The following is a 20,320-nucleotide window of genomic DNA, read 5'->3' on the forward strand; positions in this document are numbered from 1 at the left end:
ACGTCTCCTGCATCAGCAGGCAGGTTCCTTACCACTGAGCCACTGGGGAAGCCCTAGAAGATACTGAATTTAGCTCCCCACGCTGTACAGTGAGCCCTTGTTGTCTGTCTGTTTCATATATAGCAGTTTGCATCTGCTAATTCCAAACTCCTAATTTAGCCCTCCCCCGTCTTTCCCCTTTGGTAACCACAAGTTTGTTTTCTATGTCTGAGAATCTGTTTTTGTTCTGCAAACAAGTACATTTGTATCATCTTTTTAGATTCCACATGTAGGTAGTATCATACACTGTCTGTCTGGGCCAGCTGCAGTGGGTGGGCGTGGGACTGAGGGACCCACCATAAAACGGCTGGGGGTTTGCGTTGCTTTGTTTCCTATGGTCACAAGATGTCTGCTCCCTCCCAGCACCATAACTGCACCTGAGGAGGTCAAGAAGAGAAAGAGAAAAGGGCAAAAGACTCACCAGCCAAGTCTCTCTGCCTGTGAAAGAGCTTCCCTGAAGCCCAGCTCAGAAATGTCACAAGGCATAACCCCTAGTTATGAGGAAGTCTGGGAAATGTGGCTTTTTCACCAAGTACTTTTTTGAGGGGATTCACATGCAGACTTTATTTACTTTCTAGCCTCCATAACACACTAGGTTCATCTTACAGAAAATGAAAATATGTGAATTTATAAACTGATCTGAAAGAAAGAACATAATAATTGGACCAGAAATACAGTCCCTAAGGAAACAACCGTAACAATGCTTAACTTTGGAAATGTAATTTTCCCTAATGTAATTAATTCCTGTTTATGATTCATGAACTGTTCCTTAATTTTCTGCTGCAATACAATTCTGTACCATTCATGTAACAAGCAGAAAAGCTCCTAGCTACCCTGTGTGCACAGAGACTTTCTATAAATATTTCTGTAGTCAATTTCATTTGCTTTGCCCAGGATTCGTTGGTTGACTGGCAATGCCTTGATTCATCACAGGGCAGATTCTCAGGAAGTCTTGATCATCCTTAATCGGATTCACACTGGGACTATATGGGCGCAATGACTCCACAGCAGAAATTTTAGTGAATGTAGGGGACTTCCCTGATGGTCCAGTGGTTAAGGCTCTGCACTTCCAACTGCTAGGGATGTAGGTTTGATCCCTGGTCATGGAACTAAGATCTGGAGAAGGAAATGGCAGCCCACTCCAGTATTCTTGCCTGGAAAATCCCGTGGAGAGAGGAGCCTGTATGCTATAGTCCATGGGGTCCCAAAGGGTCAGACACTACCGAGCAACTTCAATTTCATTTTCACTTTCCTGGAACTAAGATCCCACATGCTGTGTGACGTAGCCAAAAAAAATTTTCTCAGTGAATGTAAAAATATGGGATCCATTGCATTACTCTGTTTCTTTCTCTAATATTATAAAATGCCTAGACTTTAATGCTTAGGCAGTGAACAGGAGCCAGCACAGCCTAGGGATTCTTCTGTAACCTGATTCATCAACATTTCATCCATATCTATTAGAAAATAGCGGCTGTATCACTGGAGCAACAAGGGTTATCAACACATCATCTATGGATTCCCTGTAAGGAAAACAGCATTCATCTTTTATTAGCACTAACATCCTCACACAAAAAAAGCAGGGCTATGTTCTGGCTGTTCATTTACCCCACCTGAGCATATCAGTTTACTCTCTGGATGGCAATAAAGATTTCCTTGTTCATTTTTTGGTACTTCTTCAGTTTTTCTACAAAGAGCACATATTACTTTTTACAGTTAGGAGACATATTTTATTTTACAAATCAATCCATAAAATTCTTTATATAGAGAGTCACGCCTTCCACTTGGGTGGCCTCTGATAACTGAAATGGAATCCATCTCCTATCTTTGCAAGGCTCCTTGACGCTCTAAACAGAAAGCCCAAAACGGACCGTCCCAGAGCTCATGCTCACTGATGGAGGAGGTATGGCTTCTGCCCCCAGACTCTCATCCCCTCCACGTGGCATTTCACATGGGGACGGAAGCTCTTAAGACACACTGGATGACTGCCAGGCTTCCTGCATTGGACGGTGGTGAGGGAAGATGCACCAACAGCTGAGGGGAAGGGCTTCAAGGCTTGATCATCGCACCAGTTTCTTCATCCACAGCCCCAGGACCGGCAGGAGCGCTTAGGTGGGGCAGACGTGGGAGAGCAGGAAGTCCACCTCATTTCGGATGACGCACCTCCCCGGGTGGATGCTGTCGGGCAGGGCCAGGCTGGAGGTCATTTCCCAGGCGTCCACAAAGGCCACACGGAGGTCGACAAAGGCAGCTCGGAGGAGCCGGTTCACCTGGAGGGTGAACCAGTCACTGCCATACACGGACTTGTAGCCAGTGTTGGCTAGTTTGATGACCACCAGGGTGCTGGGCTCCCGGGCCAGCAGTGCAGCCACAGCAGCCCGGACCCCTGCCAATCGTTGCACAAAGATGGACGGAGGGAAGGTGGTGAAGTGGGCACCCAGGCTCAGCACCACCACGGTGTGGGGTCCCCCAGCCAGGCCCCCCAGTTCCCGGACCACAGAGTGCAGGGCAGCCACAGGGGTGCGAAGAGAGCGCAGAGGCCAGCTGTGCGCGCGCCAGTGCAGCACTATGGCCCGGGTGGTGTCCACGGCCATCAGCGGCCCCGTGTGGTACGTGGCGTGCAGATCCACTGGCTTCAGGGCTGCGCGGAGGAGGAGAGGGGAGGCTTAGGGGTGAATACAGGACCCTGCACCATCCTCTTGGATGGAATGCTAATGATAGCCCCCACTTCCCAGGATGTAAACCTTCTCCCCCAAGCCCTAGGGCTGTCCCTGGCTCAAGTTTTCAGGGTTGCCACGGATCTCCCTATTATCCATCCAAACTCCTATTCAGTTTGCTTTTAATTCTCTGGCTAATTCCCTATGCTGGTTGCCTTTCTCCTGAAACCTTCCTTCCTTGCCTCCTGTCACACTACACCATCCCACTTTTCCCCTCCCTTTCCGGGCATTCTTTGCTCGGTTGTTTCCAGCTCTGTGTCAGAGCACACAGCTGAGTGAACACACTGGGTCTCCGGACCCTGTGGCCTGGTCCGAGCCTGGTCCCCACTGGGAAAGGACATAAACTGGGAAACCAGAATCTCTAGCCTTGAGGCCAGTCTTTACAATGAGTCCAAGTGGGAGTGCCTGGTCAGAAAGCAGAGAGGGACAAGACACTGCAAAGAAAGGAGACGGTTCCCAAAGAAAAGTCAATGGCACGAAATGCTCCAGAGGGCCGGGGAGCCCAAGAACTAGGACGGGGTCCTCAGACTTGGTAGCCAGGAAGTCCCTGGCAGCATTCTAGCTCAGGGACAGCAGGCCAGTGCTGCCCTGCCCCCTCGCGGCTGCTCACCGGGCACGGTGTCACGCAGATACTCCCACCACTGCCGGAGCGTGGAGTCCCCCATCATGTGGACGATGTGGCCAGCCAGGCAGTGCAGGATGCTGTCGGCGGTGGAAAAGGAGCGGCCGGAGCAGGACAGTGAGTGCCACACGTTTTGGTGGTAGAATCCAGAGGGCCTCGGGGCTGGGATCCCAGGGTGGCAGGGTTGCGGAGGGGACAGGACTGTAAGCCATTTTTCAGGAGCGAAATAATCAGTGAGAACACAGGAGGCTGAGGCCACGGCCCTGAATCAGGGCTGCCCTTCCTGCCAGCCCCGGGGCCACTCACCCAGACTTCTGTTGTTCTCCTGGGCCACCCAGATTGGCGGAATGCCCTGAGGGAGGGTCTTGTTCGTCACATTCCTGAAGAGAAATCAGTGGGCAGAGGGGAATGTGTGATGAGAAGGAATCCTGGGCTGAGGTGAAGGCGGGGTCCTTGGAGGAAAGAAAGTTCTCAAGGGTGAAGGTCATCTGTCCAGTGTCAGGGCCCCTAGGATACAGAGAGTTAGGGGCCTGGGGAGGGACTGGAAGCTGGAGGTCAGATATCCAGGTTCTTTGAATTTCAGGACCTCAGGGATTGCATCCGTGCAGAAAGCAGAATTGTTTTAAAATGTACCCTGGGGACTTCCCTGGTGGTCCAGTGGCTAAGACTCCATGCTGCTCCCAATGCAGGGGGTTCAGGTTCGATCCCCGGTTATGCTGCAACTGATGATCCCACATGCTGCGACTAAGACCCAGGGCAGCCAAATACATAAATAAATACTTTTGAAAAGGTTGTTGTAAAGAAAACACCTGACCTTGGGTTTGCAAATCCATGTCCACTACACACTCAAGCGTATGTGGTTGTCCGTTGAATGCCTGTCTTCAATGGGCCCAGTGCTGACTCCTGAGGGAAGGGGCCCTGCTGCCCTGCTCTCCTGTCCAGGACCCCCAGGACCCTGGATAGTGCCTGGTACAGAGGCGGTTTTGGGGGTGCCGCTCAACAGCAGCAAATGCCTGAGAGCAGGTTCTCAGAGCCGACAGAACCTGCTGTGTTGTTCCTGATCTAAGCACATAGCATACAGTAACTTTTTTGAACCTCACCACAACTTGACAGGGGAGGTAAAGTTATCCCCCTGTACCAGTGAGAGACTGGAGTTGCAGACAGGTTAAGTAGCTTGCCAGAGATCCCACAAATAGAAGCTGGAGTATAGTAACAGGTGGAGCAGGAATTTGAACCCAGGCAGTCTCGCTCCAGAAACAGCTGGTCTTTACCTCAAAAGACATCCTGAGATGGCTCCTGTATTGAATCTTAGACTTATTTCCCGCCGATCCAATGCAAAAAAGGATGTGTGGTTATTTTCTTCTGTCCAAAGGGAGTACAAAATTTGGTCTGGAAAGAATCAGGTTTCCTGGTGCGGAATCCTAAATGCTGTGGTTGGTGGTGGTTTAGTCGCTAAGTTGTGTCCGACTCTTGCGACCCCATGGACTGTAGCCCACCAGGCTCCTCTGTCCATGGGATTTTCCAGGCAAGAATTCTGGAGTGGATTGCCATTTCCTTCTCCCAGGGATCTTCCCAACCCAGGGATCGAACCCAAGTCTTCTGCATTGCAGGCAGGTTCTTTACCAACTGAGCTATGAGGGAAGTCCCTAAATGCTGTGGGAAGTCACTAATCCATGCAGAGAGCCTCTGGCGATGGGTGTCTGGTGGAGCTGGCACCTCGGGGGTCTCCAGCTCAGCTGCCTCAGAGCTTCAAGCCCATCTGCCTCTCCCGTCCTCGTAGAGCCAGTGGGAACCTCCATGCTCCCTGGGCCTCAGAGTTGCATCCCTCCTCCCACCTGCCCACTTCCACCTCTCCCACAGTTCCTTCTCCCCCTCCGCCTCCAGAGTGGGTGTCCCTCCCCATCTGCCCCACCCCCGACCATCCTCTGGGACCCTGTTTTTGCCTCCTTCCCCTACTGTCTCTCCCAGAGACCAGATGCCCAGCTGCTCCTATCTTTAAGATTGCTTCTTTCCTCCCTGGGGTCTCTCTAGCCCAGTCCCAGCCTCGGATCCCAGGGGCAGAAGCCAGTCCAGTTTCATTGCCTCCTCCCCATCACTTCCAGTCTTGCGGGTCCCCGTTGTCCCCTGGGACCGAGGACGATTCTCAGCTTTGATTTCGCTTGGTTTCTAGGCTGCAACCTCCGCTCCACTCTCACTCAGTGGGCTCGCATCCATCTCCCCCACTCCCTGACCACACCTGCTGGTAATTTTCAATGGACACCTCTCCCTGCAGGCCATCAGCACGGCAGAGGGGCCAGGACACTGCTCTGTGGCAGGAGATCTGCAGGTCTCCTTCAAGCTTCAGCTCACCTGTCACTTGCTCTGACCATCCTACACCAGGTGGGGCGCCCTTTTCTGTATCCTTAGACCCCTCAGCCCTCAGTGCACGCTGCAGTTAAGCACTCACTCCAGCGCATGTTTTCAAAGGTTCCGTGTCCCCTCACTGAAAACTCCTAGAGGGCAGGGATGCCAACCATTACATAAAAGTTTTCAGCACTTAGCATCAGACCTGGTATATAGTAGGTTCTCGGAAGCGTGTTTAATAGAAGTGAGAGGATGAACGACAAGGGTACGGGCTCAGGCAGAATGACCACAGGGAATGGATTCAGGGGTTGGGGCAGACATCCGGACAATACTGGGTCTCCTACCGTGCCAGCAGGGCCTCCTCGTGTGGTGTGGTCACGTTCCAGTAGCGTCCACTTGAATGTCCTACCAGTGAGTCACAGGGCAGGGTCGGAGGTCGAGCACAGAACCAGAGTTCACCTGAATCTTCATCCCTATAGTGACAGGTGCCCTCTTCCTCCCCAATTAACAGGGGGTTAACATTGCAAGTCACAGTTTCTTCGTATCCCGTGGGTCCCCGGAAATAGCCCGTGAAATCAACCGTGGCCCATTGGTCTCTCCAGATCCCCCGCAGAACCCCGACTGCCTCGCTGGAGTGGATCAACCGCACTTGCACCTGGGCCTGCCCAGCCCAGAGCAGGGGGAGCGTCAGCAGGTACGTGCCGTTCTCCAGGTCTGTGACATCTCCAGGGACGCCTGCCTTCAGGTCAGGACCCAGCAGCTGTGCCCGAAACAGATCCCCGCCGTGGGCCTTGGGCCTGCCCTGGTGGTCTCTGGCGATGAGGATGGCCTCCAGGTAGCCTCCCAGGGTGTAGCTGGGCTGGGCAGGACCTCTCAGGTGGTAGGTGGAAGTCTGGGGGCTGGTGGAAGCCAGAAGGTCCCCCCCATCTCCTGGGGTCAGAGGCCAGTGCAGAAGATGGGTCAGGCCTGAGAACCCCTGGGGGAGAGAGCCGGATGACTTGTGGGCAGGGCGGGGCCCTGGCGGCAGAGGGACAGCGCGGTCAGGCCAGGAAACCCCGATGCAGAAGATCTGTGGGCAGAGAAAGAGGAGCCCATCAGTGGTTTGTGTCTCTTCTCCTTCTGGGAAGAAGTTCTCAGTTCACCAGACTTAGCGCCTGGTGATCTCAGGCAGAAATCCCATCTGCCCTGCTTCATGCTGCTCTGACCCGAAGCTGGTGTCTGAGCCACTATCACACACATCTGCAGATACCACCTTGTGTTTATTTTGTATTTTTTAAATAATTTTTATTGAAGTCTAGTTGATTTACAATGTTATATTAGTTTCAGGTGTACAGCATGGTGATTCTATATATTTATAGATTATATTCCATTTAAAGTTATTATAGGGATTTCCCTGGTGGTCCAGTGACTAAAGACTGCACTCCCAATGCAGGGGGCCTGGGTTCAATCCCTGGTCAGGGAACTACATCCCACATGCTGCAACCAGGAGTTCATATTCCTGTGACTAAAAGATCCTGCATGCTGCAACAAAGATTCAAGATCCTGTTTTTAGGGGGAAATTAGGATTTGTTAAAAAAAGAATGGAAAGGAAAAGATGACACGTAAAGGCTGTGATGAAGGAGAGGAAAATGGACTAATCTTAAAAGCGTGTTAGAATATTAGAAACTCATTTGAAGCTTTTTGAAATGATTAGGGAACAGTAGAGAGGAAGATAACACCAGAGATAAACCCGCTTCTACAAAGAAAGATGTGACACAGAGAAATAACACATGTTACTCCAACACTGGAAAATTCAAAAGCCGAAGGAAAGCATACGTGTTAGTTAGGAATTGCTTCTGGCTGGTAGTATCTGTTACTACAGATACTGTAGGACTTCAGTGGTGTGAGCAAAGAAAGGCTTACGTTTCTCAATGAGTATCTGGTTCAGTTTTTTAAGGAAGTCATGGCAAGGTCTCTGTGATTCTCCTGGCATTTCTCTCATGGTCCCAAGAAGACTGCTGGAGCACCAGCCATCATATTTACTTTTGGAGCAGCAGGAAGAGGAAATGCAGAGCACCAAAATAGCTTTTAAAATCCCACCCAACAACTTCTGTTTGTAAATCATTGACCCCCTTGTGCCTGTGATGGAGTCTGGATGTAGAGTCCTCCCCTTTTTCCCTGCTAGTAAGGAAGAATGGGAGCATATTTCTAAATGCTAAAACGAGGCAAAAGCCTTGCAGCTACAAAATGTAATTTAGAGATCTGCTAAAGTGAAATCAGTGGGGCTGAGAGACTACAGCCAGGAGGCATGTTTCACATGACAAAGCAATGCTCTGTCACATGAAACATGGAAGAGAAGAAGAGGCCACAGCCTTTGAACCGAGCACAGAGGATGCCTACACACAAGGAACGGTAATATGTTCGTCTCTGTTGCACTATTTGCAGAACCCACACCTTATGCAGCAATTCAATGTCTGGACCATGGAAGTTGATGGGGAACAGGAAATCAAAATATTTTAAACAGACATGACAGCAGGGGATGATGGGCCCCTCAAGTGAGATCTGATGATGAGGGTTTTGTTCATGCACATTTCCACATTTTTCAAAAAGAAAGGAATGTCCCACACCCCATTCTCTTGTGAAGGAGGCAGCACACAGATGTGGGTTTCCTCTATGACTGTGCACTCAGGAAACAATCACTCTCGGTGGGAGAAATTTTCCAGTGACATTTATTCGTTTATTTGATTGCGCTGGGTCTTTGTTGCTGCACTCAGGCTTTCTCTAGTCGTGGCGAACAGGGGCTACTCTTCACTGAGGCGCACAGGATTCTCATCACGGTGGTTTCTCTTGTTGCAGAACACAGGTTCTAGGTGCACAGGCTTCATTAGTTGCAGCACGCGGGCTGCAGTAGTTGCCACTTGGGGACTCTACAACGTGGGCTCAGTAGTTGTGCCACACCGGCTTTAGTTGCCCGCAGCATGTAGGATCTTTCCCGACCAGGGATCGAACCCGTGTCCCCTGCATTGGCAGGAGGATTCTTACCCACTGCACCCCCAGTGAAGTCCTCCCGATGAAATTTAGGTTCATAGGTTGTAGGTGTTGGACAACCAGTGCAGGCCAACTGGTGATCGGATGAGGCTGAACCTGAGAAGCTTTTCTCTTCTTTGCTCCTCACTTGGCTTCAGCTCCCTCTGAAGTTCAGCTTCCCTCTTTGGCAAAACCAGAGACTGGGTTGTGATAAGTACTGAGCTCTGGGAACACTGTTTTCTGGGCTAACTGCTCAGAGGATGGGAATTTGCTATCATTCTCTGACTTCGCAAAGTGTGGGCCTGGTGCAATGAGGACTGCAGAGTCCTGCCGACTCTGCAACTAGTTCTTGTCCTTCTCTCTCTTGCTCCATCTCTGAACCCTCAGGGCTGGTGTACGTGAGACCATGATTCTCTATAAGTATGTCTCTTGTGTCGATCCAGGCTCTCCTGCAGGCAGGTTTCTTGGGATCTAGACTTGGGGGAGCTGTTTATGGCAGACACTGTTGTTGCCTATCCAAGACCTCATTTTTGTTTGGAGCAGAATGTAGCCACAGGTGACACATAATTATCATGCAATATATTATTATTGGTCTCAGTCAGTCATGGCATCCACATCCCACACTTTCCCAATCTTCTTAGGAGTTTCTGAGTTCCGATAAGGCATAAGGAGGGCTCTAATGAGAAATACCAGGGCCAGCTTTCACTCACCTAATAAAAAAGATCAATGAAGTTGAACTATTTTATTTCCACCTGGGATGTGGATTCAGTGTGTAGCAATGCATCAACCTTCTCAAGATAAGAAGGGAAAGGCCATTTCAAACCTGGTTTCTCCTCCACTGCCCACATACCTCTGGTGCTGGGTGTCAGAGGAATCATACATACTGTGATGGGACCTCTGGCTGTCTCTTCAGGTCATGATGCTGAGTTGGCACTGTGTGGCATAGGAGTGTTCCTGGAAGCTGTTCCTATACTGAGACGTTTAGCTGTAACTGAACTATACACGGGAATGACTGAAAACCATGTTAAGTCAAAACTAAATATTCCTCAACTCAAATTCCCCTTCTCAGGCTCTAAAAAAAAAATGCCTGTGACCACTCCAACATCATCTGACATGGAGGAACTTTTAATAGAAAGATACATAACCTTAACAGAACAAGGTTAAAATATTTTACTGTTGTAAATTTTACAAAAACACATTGACACATAGTGCCTCTCCCAGGGCCTCAGAAGGGGTCTTTGCAAGGGAAGGACTCTGAACCATGAGCCTCACCACCCTCTTGGCAAATATGCCTCAGGTTGTAATCACAGGAATGCCAATTCCGCCCCCAGCTGACTGCGATGTGATATACTATAATTTACAAGACAATGTCTCAATTTCAGAGATGTTCAAATGTGAATTGATTTTAGAATTGATCAATGAAATGTGATGTTCATCTTAGAATTGATCAAATATGGTATTTGTAACATATATTATAACCAAAGGACTCAGAAAATAGGAAGGATGGTCACAAGTCAACATGAAAAAAATATTTCAATAGAAAAATATGCACAGTGTATGAGTAGACAACTTACAGAAACAGGACTATAAAAATAAAATAAACATCAGGGAAAAAATGCTCAACTATACTATATGATCTAGGAAGAGTTTAGCTGCAAATTACAGAAAACCCCACACACAGTGACTTAGAATGATGATCTTATTCTTCTCACATAACAAGATGTCCAAAATAGAACATCAAGGGTTAAGCATATTTATTAATTCTAGGAGTCTTTTGGTAAGTTTCTTGGGGTTTTCTATGTAGAAAATAATATCTTCCATGAATAGAAAGTTTTATTACTTCCTTCCCAAACTGTATACTTTTTTTTCTCTTGCCTTATTGCACTGGCTAAGACTTCTAGTACAACACTGAAGGGAAGTTTTGAGAGCAGACATCCTTGCTGTGTTCCTGATCTTTGGGGAAAGCTTTCAGTCTTTCACTATTAAGAATGATTAGGTAGATTCCTTCTATTATTTTAAATATATTCACTGCTATTTATAGTTTGCTAAGGTTTTTAACTATGAATAGATGTTGAGATTCATCAAATGCTTTTTCTGCATCTGTTGAGACGATCATTTGTTTTTAATATGGTGGAATATACTTACTATCCCTGTTGATGTTTGAATGTTGCATTAGCCCTGTACACCTAGGGTAAACCACTTGGTAATGATATATATTCTCCCTGGAAGATTTTTTAACTACAAATTCAATTCCCACAATAGATACAGGACTATTCATGATGTATATTTCTTTTTGAGTCATTTTTAATTGGTTTATGTCTTTCAAGAAATTTGTTAATTGCATCAAAGATTTATAATTTGTTGACTTAAATTTGTTCATAGTATCTCATTATTATCTTAATATCTGTAAGGTATGTATTGATGGAACCTCTTGCATTCCTGATATTGATAATCTGTATTTTTATTCTGTATTCCTGATTAGTTTGTCTAGGGGATAACCTTCTCCTTCTAGCTGAAAGTAACTGGTTCAGGTTCTGTGGATGGATAGGACAGGAGGAAAGAACTATACTTACACAAACTGCAATGACTGATGCCACAGCCCCAATCCTGGGCCACTTGAACTGTCTGATGAATAGGTCTGTGGAAGCTTGGAGTTGTTTATTAGACATCTGGTATGTGACCAAGATCCTAGGTAGATAAAAGTGTAACAGTAAAAGGAGTGACATCATAAGCATGATGCAATTGTGAGTTTCCTACCATTTCCCCACCAAAGAACAATAGTTCTCTAACATCACCCACATGGCTGAGAGAGCTTTTGTAGAAGTTTGGATGTTCAGTGAAGAAGTTCCAGCACACACTTGGGGCAATTATGATCCAGCAATTCTCGTGTATGTACAGAAACATACACGAGAACGTTCATAGTGAAACCGCCAATTGGCGTTTCTGGGGTCCTCTGAAGAGCTCTGATCCTTTATGTCTCAAGGCAGAAAAAATTCAGTGAGAGGCAAAGTGGTAGATAAGAAATGAATTACTAGAATAGGACTCTTGTGAGGCTTCACAGTGGGCAAGTGAGAGGGTGCCACCCAGAGAACTTAGTGGGCTACAGTTTTATAATCAAAGGAAAAGTGTGGAAGAGGAGAAAACCACTTTCTTCCTTATTCTTGGGTAGACACCATGCTTCCAACATCAACTCCTGTTCTAGGTGGGGAGGGGAGTGTTTTTGTCTCTACATGGTCAAGCCAGGACTTTCATGATGCTATGGAAAAATCATTTCAGGTCTCAGTACAATGAGCACCTCTCATTTTGAAAAGTCAGCTTTCATAAATTATTGTGTTTTTTTAAGTATTTATTTATTTGGTTATGCCAGGTCTTAGTTGAGGCATGCAAGGTCTTTAGTTGTGGCCTGTGGGATCTATTCATAGTTCCCTGATCCAGGATCAAATCTAGGGCCCCTTCACTGGGAGTATGGAGTCTTAGCCACTGAACCCCCAGGGGAATCCCATAAGTTACTGTTGTCATGTGCTTAGAGAACATGCCCTAAGGATCATTAACTTACTGAGCTCACTGGGCATGTGGGGCTCATGCCGCCATTGTTTTATTATTTGGGGCCATGTCCTGCGCTTCTGGTGCATGGTTTTGTTGCTACGAAAATTTGCTTTTTTTTTTTTGGCTGCACTGGGCCTTGGTTGCTGCACACGGACTTTCTCTAGTTGCAGCGAGTTGGGGCTACTCTCTGGTTGCAGTGCTCAGGTTCCTCATTGTGTTGGCTTCTCTTGTTGCGGAGCACAGGCTCTAGAGTGTGTGGGCTTCACTGATTGCAGTGCACAGGGTTAGTTGCCACTAACCAACCCTGGTAAAGAGAGACTCTACCACTGGACCACCAGGGAATTCCAAGCCTGCTTGGTTTTGTGGTTAAGCAAACCTACTTTCTTGAATAATCATTAATCATCATCATCATTATTATTATTAATCATTAATAATCATTAACTTACAGGGGTCTCCCATAATTTTTCCTACTTACAATCCCCTGTGGGATTAACTATTTAATCACCACTCATCCCTATCAATAGCAGCCTTATTCATAATATTTCCAAGTTTAAAAAAAGAAAAATATCCACCAGTGGAAGAATAGATAAGCAAGTCTGGGATATTCCTGCAATTGAACACCACTTAGCAATAAAAAGAAAACAGTCACTGATAAATCCAACAATATGAACAATTCACAGAAAAAAATTAAGCTGAGTGAAAAAAAAACAAACACAAGAGGTTCGTGTTATATGATTCCTTTAATAAGAAATTCTAGAAGAGATAAATAAATCTATGGTGATAGAAATCAGAAGAGCAGTTGGCACTGGAGGAGGGGGTTGACTGGAAGGGGGCATGAGAGAAACTTATGGGGTTCTGGAAAGCCCTTTATCTTTAACTGGGTAATGGTTATATGGGTATATACATTTGTCCGAATTAATTATATTCTTAAGATCTGTGCATTTGACTTTATATAAATTATACTACAATAAAAAGGATTAAAAAAATAGGTCAATAGAAAAGACAAATAAGTACATTCATAAAACTATTGACTAAATTCCAGGCAATATCAACATCTAGAGGGGATGCACTGGGTAAGATTAAGAGATGTGAGAGTATGTTAAAGTACTCTTATGGGTTCAGGGAGAAATAGAGAGATATTGATAAGATAAATCAACAGGTGAAAGTAAGCATAAGAAACCAATATAAGACTAAAAATAGACTGTAAAATGTTTAAATCTGAAAAATATTTGATTCAACTATTGAAAAGTAGAGAAAGAGGAAGAAAAGCAAGTGCACTAAACGGGGAACTTGAAACAAGTTGGAAGAAGCAAGAAACTAGCATTGCAGTAAATATAAACAGGTTTGGGGGAAGGAACGGGTGTGATAGGAGGGCAGCACTGATCTGTGCACGCTACCACCTGTGAACCAGACAGCAGGCGGGCAGCTGTGTATAGCGCAGGAAGCCCAGCTAGGGGCTCTAACTGGAAAGGCGGGAGGGAGGCGAGAGGGAGAGGACATACGCACGCATATAGCTGATTTACTTCCTTGTACTGCAGAAACTAACACATCATTGTAAAGCAACTGTATTCCAGTAAAGGTATGTTAATGTAAGTAAGTTAAACTAACCAATTAGTCAGAATGCAATCAAGAACATACACTCTTGGGACTTGCCTAGCGGTCCAGTGGTTAAGACTGGACCGCTAGGCAAGTCTGTGCTTCCACTGCAGGGGCGTGACCCTGGTTAGGAAACTAAGTTCCCACATGCTTCAAGGCACAGCCAAAAATAAAATCTGAAAAAAAATAAAAGAACATAGCCTCAGTGAACATCTCACTTCCCCAGAAAACACAGAGAAAGAGCCGGGTTTACCACATCCAACCTCTCAAACTAAAAAGTATCCTTTCATGGAGGAATTGTTTTCTTCCTTCTTTGAGGCTGGATCCCAGAGAAGGGCAGAATTAAGTGGGGACAAAGACAGGCATAACCCTATGTACTGCCTGGGTGGTTGGTGACATGTTTAAGTAGGGGAGGACCAAGCACTTGAGGAAGGAGCTGGAGAAGGACCTGCGGGCTTAGGAGCAAAGCTGAGGGAGAGTTCAGAGGGCTACTTACATGGGGCATATGGGGATGAGGGCTCTTTAAGACTGTCTAACACTAGATATACAGATATATATATATATATATATATATTTATTTCCATTGGAATCCTGGCCTGGAGCTTGAGAAGCAGGCCTTCCACTGCTCATCCTGAATCCTGGGAGTGGCAAAGAGCTAATGCTACCAGATTCGATGACAACCTGGCTATTTATGAGGATGGGGGACCAGCAAGCTGGAGAACAGACCAAGACTTCTTGACCTCCTGCATTCATTTCTGCCTGTCCTCTAATCCAAAGCATCAAACAACTCTGGGCCAGAGGGTCATACGGCAATTGAGTAGTGTCACCAATGTCACTGTAATTATCCATATTATTGATTCCAACAATGTCTCTGTGGGTACTGAGTAAGTATATGATGCATGCATGCATGCTCTGTCTCTTCAGTCATGTCCGATTCTTTGCAACCCTATGGATTATAGCCTTCCAGGCTCAGTCCATGGGATTCTCTAGGCAAGAATACTGGAGTGGGTTGCTATACCCTCTCCTCCAGGGGATCTTCCCCATATACCAGCACAATTAAAATTATGAGGTCCCACAAAAATGTAAAGCAACAGCAGTAATACAGTAGTAGCAGCAATACCAGGCACCTGGGCAGATTTTAGCTTCCACCCAAATGAGGATGGAAGGCAGGGAGAAGTGTATGAAAGAGATCCAGTCCCCCAGCTGCTATTACAAACTCCAAATAGGCTCCCATTTTCCTTCTTGTCTTGAAATACAGGAATCTTAGCTCCTAAGTTCTACCCACCAACTCACCTCCCTCACCTCCATTGAAGCACCTAGAAATTCTACCTCTGCTTCCTTGTACCTGTAATGTTGGACAGACTTCCTTAGAGTAAGAAAGCCGCCCACAGTGCTCTAATAAATCCGGTCTTCCTACACTGTCTGCTTCCAGAATTACAGCATCATGTTTATTCAACATCCTAACAAACCTAAGGCAAATACTAGTGAGAGAATTTAACCTGGGACAGAGCCAGTGGTCTCTTCTCCAGATTCATAAAGCAACTGCTACCTATTATTTTTCCCCTTTCAGCCCCTCTTCGAGAAGGAATCCTAAGTCCTCCTCAGCACTTACTTCTTGGGGAAGTAAGAACCCAGGAATCCAGACCATCCTCCCTTAGAAATTCCAGCCTTCCTACCACTCAGTTGACCCTTTCCACCCCTAGGACTAGGTCACAGGCCTCATTTTCACCCCAGCACAGCCCAAGGACCAAGGTAGGTACATTCAGGTAGAGAAGACTGCATAGTTATAAGTGATGGTCAGGGCAGAATCAGTCTGATACCATAACACAAACCACAAAGGGATACCAGCAAAGAAAGCCATCTTTGGGAAGCCTGTTCTGCTGATGGATGAAGACCTGACCTTGTGTAGACCTGAGCTCACTGTTGGAATTTTGGTGGCAATCAGTGTGTATGGTTCCCTAGCCGGCGCTGTATTCAGGACCATCCAGACATCACTGTATATCAGGCAGTGGTCAGTAGCAGCAAAAAGGGAAAAGGGAACCGTAGTGTCTGGGTGCCCTGCCACCACCCAGTGTCACCTTCCTCTTCCTTGTGGCCTAGTTCATGTATAAGAATGAGCACGCGGGGATATCACGGCATGGCCCACAGAACCAAGGGTCAGCTATGGGCCTGTTGGTACAGCCCCAAGTCAGGGATGATGCCTTGCTATCATTCCTGACTCTACCCAGTCGAACACTGGCCAGTGGCTTTGGCAGGCAGACACCCAGTATCCTATCCAATGTGCATGAGTGTTAAGTTGCTTCAGTCACGTCTGACTCTTTGCAACCACATGGACTGTAGGCCACCAGGCTCCTCTGTCCATGGGATTCTCCTGACAAGAATACTGGAGCGGGTTGCCATTTCCTCCTCCAGGGGATCTTCCCAACCCGGGGATCGAACCTTAGTCCCTTAAGTCTCCTGCATTGGCAGGTAGGCTCTTTACCACTAGCACCACCTGGGAATCCTGAAATTCCCAGATATTCCAAATCTTCTAGAAACAAAAGATCCATCCCACCCCTCTCCCAACCACAAATTTACTTCCAGTTCGCCTCAGGTTTACCAGTGTTAACTGTCATCTCTGAGGTCTCTTTCTCCAGTATCTTTCTCAAATTCTCAGCACTATTTTAAACGGTTGCCCACTTTCTCCAACCCGAAGCCCTGCCCAGTGCTGGTTTTCATGAGCACCTGAGTCTCCTCTCTTCCCGACTCCTCATCTGTGGATATGACCCCACGTCCTCCTTGTCAAGCCCTGGACCTATCATTTGTCAAAAGCAGGAACCACATCTTGAGACCTTCTTTGTATCCCACACAACACCAAGGACAGTCATTTCCCCGGACTGTGATTTCAACCCATACTGGTTGCACGACAAACAGACTAAGTGCCCTGTTCCCTAAACCTGAGTCTGCCCAGGAGTCCACTCCCCCAACTCACATTTCCTTTCTGAAGCCTAAGCCCTCTTACCTCATCGCAGGATACCCCTCGACTCTTCTTGTTCTTTCTCTCCGTCCTCTGCAAAACCCCCGAAGTCTTGTTTCCTCTCTTCACAGTACCTCACAGGATAATATCCTGTTGATGCTGCGGCCACTAGCAAAGTACGGCATCGCCACACAGGTGGATGACACGGCCAGTCAGGCCCCCAGAATGAGGTCAAATGTAGAGCGAGGGCAGCTGCAGTAGGAAAGAGAGAGCCATGCTCCTTAGCAGAATAAACTCAGAGGCTGAGAACACACAGTCAAAAAGGAACATGGGAATACGGCTGCAGCAGGAGGAAATTAATCACCATAGAACACTGCGGTCCAAACCCCAGACAAAGAGGAATGACTTCCTCTTCCCACTCACCAGGGAGCCTTTTCTATTGATGTCTGAGGAACAAAGCAATGCCCTGGGAGAGGGCCATCCATCTCTCCTTTCTAGAAAGAAACTAGACTTGAAGTCCATACCTAAGCGGATGAGGGAAGTGCAGGGGATGAGATATGGTGCTCCTGCTTGAAGACTGAGTGCTTTTCCCACCAATTTTCATTGTCTTCTATGTAGCACTCAGTACTAAGAGGAGAGAGGTGGCTCAAGCTGGAAGCCGGGAGGATTCCAAACGCCATGGCTGCAGGAAATGGGGGAAAGGTTGGGAGAAAAGAGACATTTTAAATTCCAAGGTTCACAGAGGAAAACATTATTTCAATTCTATTTCCAAAAGATATTATGCAAATTATTTTATTAGACCAGATAAGAACGATTTACAAAGAAAAAAACTCAGAGAGCAGAGAGGGTAGTACACAGGCATACCTCATTTTATTGCACTTTGCAGATACTGAATTTATTACAAATTAAAGATTGGTGGAACCCTGTGTCAGGCAAGTCTGTTGGTGCCATTTTTCCAACAGCATTACATTTTGGCTTTATTTTTTAATACAATTTTTAAAGCTTACACTTCAGTTGACAGCCATTACAAAATACTGGCTGTATTTCCCATGTTGTATAATGCATCCTTGCAGCCTATCTTATATCCAGTGATTTATACCTCCCACTCCCCTACCTGCCTCTACAATGCTACCCCCCCCCCCATCACCTCTGGTAACCACTGGTTTGTTCTCTACACCTGTGAGTCCAGTTCTTTTTTGTTATATTCACCAGTTTGTTCTGTTTTTTAGATTTCACATATAAATGACAGCATACAGTACTTATCTTTCTCTATCTGACTTATTTCACTTAGTGTGAAGAGAAGTGAAAGTCACTCAGTCACGTCCAACTCTTTGTGACCCTATGAACTCCATGGAATTCTCCAGGCAAGAATACCGGAGTGGGTAGCCTTTCCCTTCTCCAGGGGATCTTCCCAACCCAGGGAGGGAACCCAGGTCTCCCAAATTGCAGGTGGATTCTTTAACAGCTGAGCACTTCGTGTAATGCCCTGCAAGTCCATCCATGCCACTGCAAATGGCAAAATTTTCATTATTTCTTATGGCTGAGTAGTATTCTATTGTGTATATATACACCGTATCTTCTTTATCCATTCATCTGTTGATGGACACTTAGGCTGGTTCCATATCTTGGTGATTGTAAATAATGCTGCTATGAACACAGGGGTTGTGTATATCTTTTCAAATTAGTGCCTTTTTTTCCCAGGTATATACCCAGGAGTAGAATTGCTGGGTCGTGGAGTAGTTCTATTTTTAGTTTTTGAGAGACCTCCATACTGTTTTCTACAGTGGCTGCACCAGTTTACATCCCAACAGCGTATGAGGGTTCCCTTTTCTCTACATCCTTGCCAACATTTGTTATTTGTGTTATTTTTGATGATAGTCATTCTGACAGGTGTGAGATGATATCTCCTTGTGGTTTTTATTTTCATTTCCCTGATGAAGAGCAATGTTGAGGATCTTTTCATATGCCTGTTAGCCACCTGCAGTTCCTCTTTGGAAAGGTGTCTATTCAGTTCTGCCCATTTTTTAATCGGGTTGTTTGTTCGGTGTTGAGTTCCATGATCAGTTTAGATATGTTGAATATTAATTTATTATTGGTCATATGATTTGCAAATATTTTCCCCCATTGAGTAGGTTGTCCCTTCATTCATAAAAACTTAGACACTCTTCGACATAAATCACAAGGTTTTTTTGGATCCATCTCCTAAAGTAAAGAAAATAAAAGCAAAAATAAACAAACAGAATCTAATTGAGCTTGGAGAAAACAGTGAGAAAAAAAATTTGAAGAGATAATGGCTGAGAATTTCCCAGAATTTTTGAGAAATCCATACCTAATCACATTTGATTGAAAATATAGGAAAATCAAATGAAAAAACAGAGAAGACAAAAATAACCAATGCCAGGAAGGAAACAGAGGCTATGGCTACAGGCTCTGCAGACATCAAAATAAGGGAATATTGCAAACAGCTCCATGCACATAAATTTGATATCTGAGATCTAGTTCTGCTTTATTTACTATGCCAAAGCCTTTGACTGTATGGATCACAATAAACTGTGGAAAATTCTGAAACAGATGGGAATACCAGACCTCCTGACCTGCCTCTTGAGAAATCTGTATGCAGGTCAGGAAGCAACAGTTAGAACTGGTCATAGAACAACAGACTGGTTCCAAATAGGAAAAGGAATACGTCAAGGCTGTATATTGTCACTCCGCTTATTTAACTTATATGCAGAGTACATCATGAGAAACGCTGGGCTGGATGAAGCACAAGCTGAAATCAAGATTGCTGGGAGAAATCAATAACCTCAGATATGCAGATGACACTACACTTATGGCAGAAAGTGAAAAAGAACTAAAGAGTCTCTTGATGAAAGTGAAAGAGGAGAGTGAAAAAGTTGGCTTAAAGCTCAACATTCAGAAAACTAAGATCTTGGCATCTGGTCCCTTCACTTGATGGCAAATAGATGGGGAAACAGTGGAAACAGTGGCAGACTTTATTTTTCTGGGCTCCAAAATCACTGTGGATGGTGACTGCAGCCATGAAATAAAAAGACACTTACTCCTTGGAAGGAAAGTTATGACCAACCTAGACAGCATATTAAAAAGCAGAGACATTACTTTGCCAACAAAGGTCTGTCTAGTCAAGGCTATGGTTTTTCCAATAGTCATGTATGGATGTGAGAGTTGGATTATAAAGAAAGCTGAGTGCTGAAGAACTGATGCTTTTGAACTGTGGTGTTGGAGAAGACTCTTGAGAGTCCCTTGGGCTGCAAGGAGATCCAACCAGTCCATCCTAAAGAAGATCAGTCCTGGGTGTTCCTTGGAAGGACTGATGTTGAAGCTGAAACTCCAATACTTTGGCCACCTGATGCGAAGAGCTGACTCATTTGAAAAGACCCTGATGCTGGGAAAGATTGAGGGCAGGAGGAGAAGGGGCCGACAGAGGATGAGATGGTTGGATGGTATCATCGACTCAATGGACATGAGTGTGAGTAAACT

At 46.0% G+C, this 20,320-nt stretch overlaps 1 protein-coding gene across 2 annotated transcripts; it reads right to left on the minus strand.

The window, feature by feature from the left end:
* Positions 1–589: 589 nt before the first annotated feature.
* LOC129545150 (NXPE family member 3-like) lies at positions 590–17,402 on the minus strand. 2 transcript variants are annotated; one of them, XM_055408952.2, is made up of 7 exons: positions 17,347–17,402; positions 16,868–17,074; positions 11,298–11,412; positions 6,063–6,787; positions 3,682–3,755; positions 3,364–3,576; positions 590–2,677 (listed from the first exon to the last, which is right to left on the minus strand). In XM_055408952.2, the coding sequence occupies exons 2-7, from the start codon at positions 16,870–16,872 to the stop codon at positions 2,145–2,147; spliced, it is 1,665 nt and encodes a 554-aa protein (XP_055264927.2). In that variant the 5' UTR covers positions 16,873–17,074; positions 17,347–17,402; the 3' UTR covers positions 590–2,144. The 2 variants fall into 2 exon arrangements, with proteins under 2 accessions (XP_055264927.2, XP_088689216.1); XM_088833090.1 differs by lacking the exon at positions 17,347–17,402 and having other exon boundaries at positions 3,364–3,537; positions 16,868–17,193.
* Between the last annotated feature and the right edge of the window lie 2,918 nt (positions 17,403–20,320).

This window comes from Moschus berezovskii, chromosome 27, assembly GCF_049115385.1.
Source record: "Moschus berezovskii isolate FMDL1 chromosome 27, NW_MosBer_1.0, whole genome shotgun sequence".
NCBI classification, from domain to species: Eukaryota; Metazoa; Chordata; class Mammalia; order Artiodactyla; family Moschidae; genus Moschus; species Moschus berezovskii.

Bases quoted from the DNA above. Each gene is read 5' to 3' on its own strand.
- LOC129545150 (XM_055408952.2), bottom strand. The intron at 6,788-11,297 runs GTAAGTATAGTT...CTCTGCCCACAG, and splicing joins CATCAGTCATTGCAGTTTGT to ATCTTCTGCATCGGGGTTTC. The intron at 3,577-3,681 runs GTGAGTGGCCCC...AATGGCTTACAG, and splicing joins GGAGAACAACAGAAGTCTGG to TCCTGTCCCCTCCGCAACCC.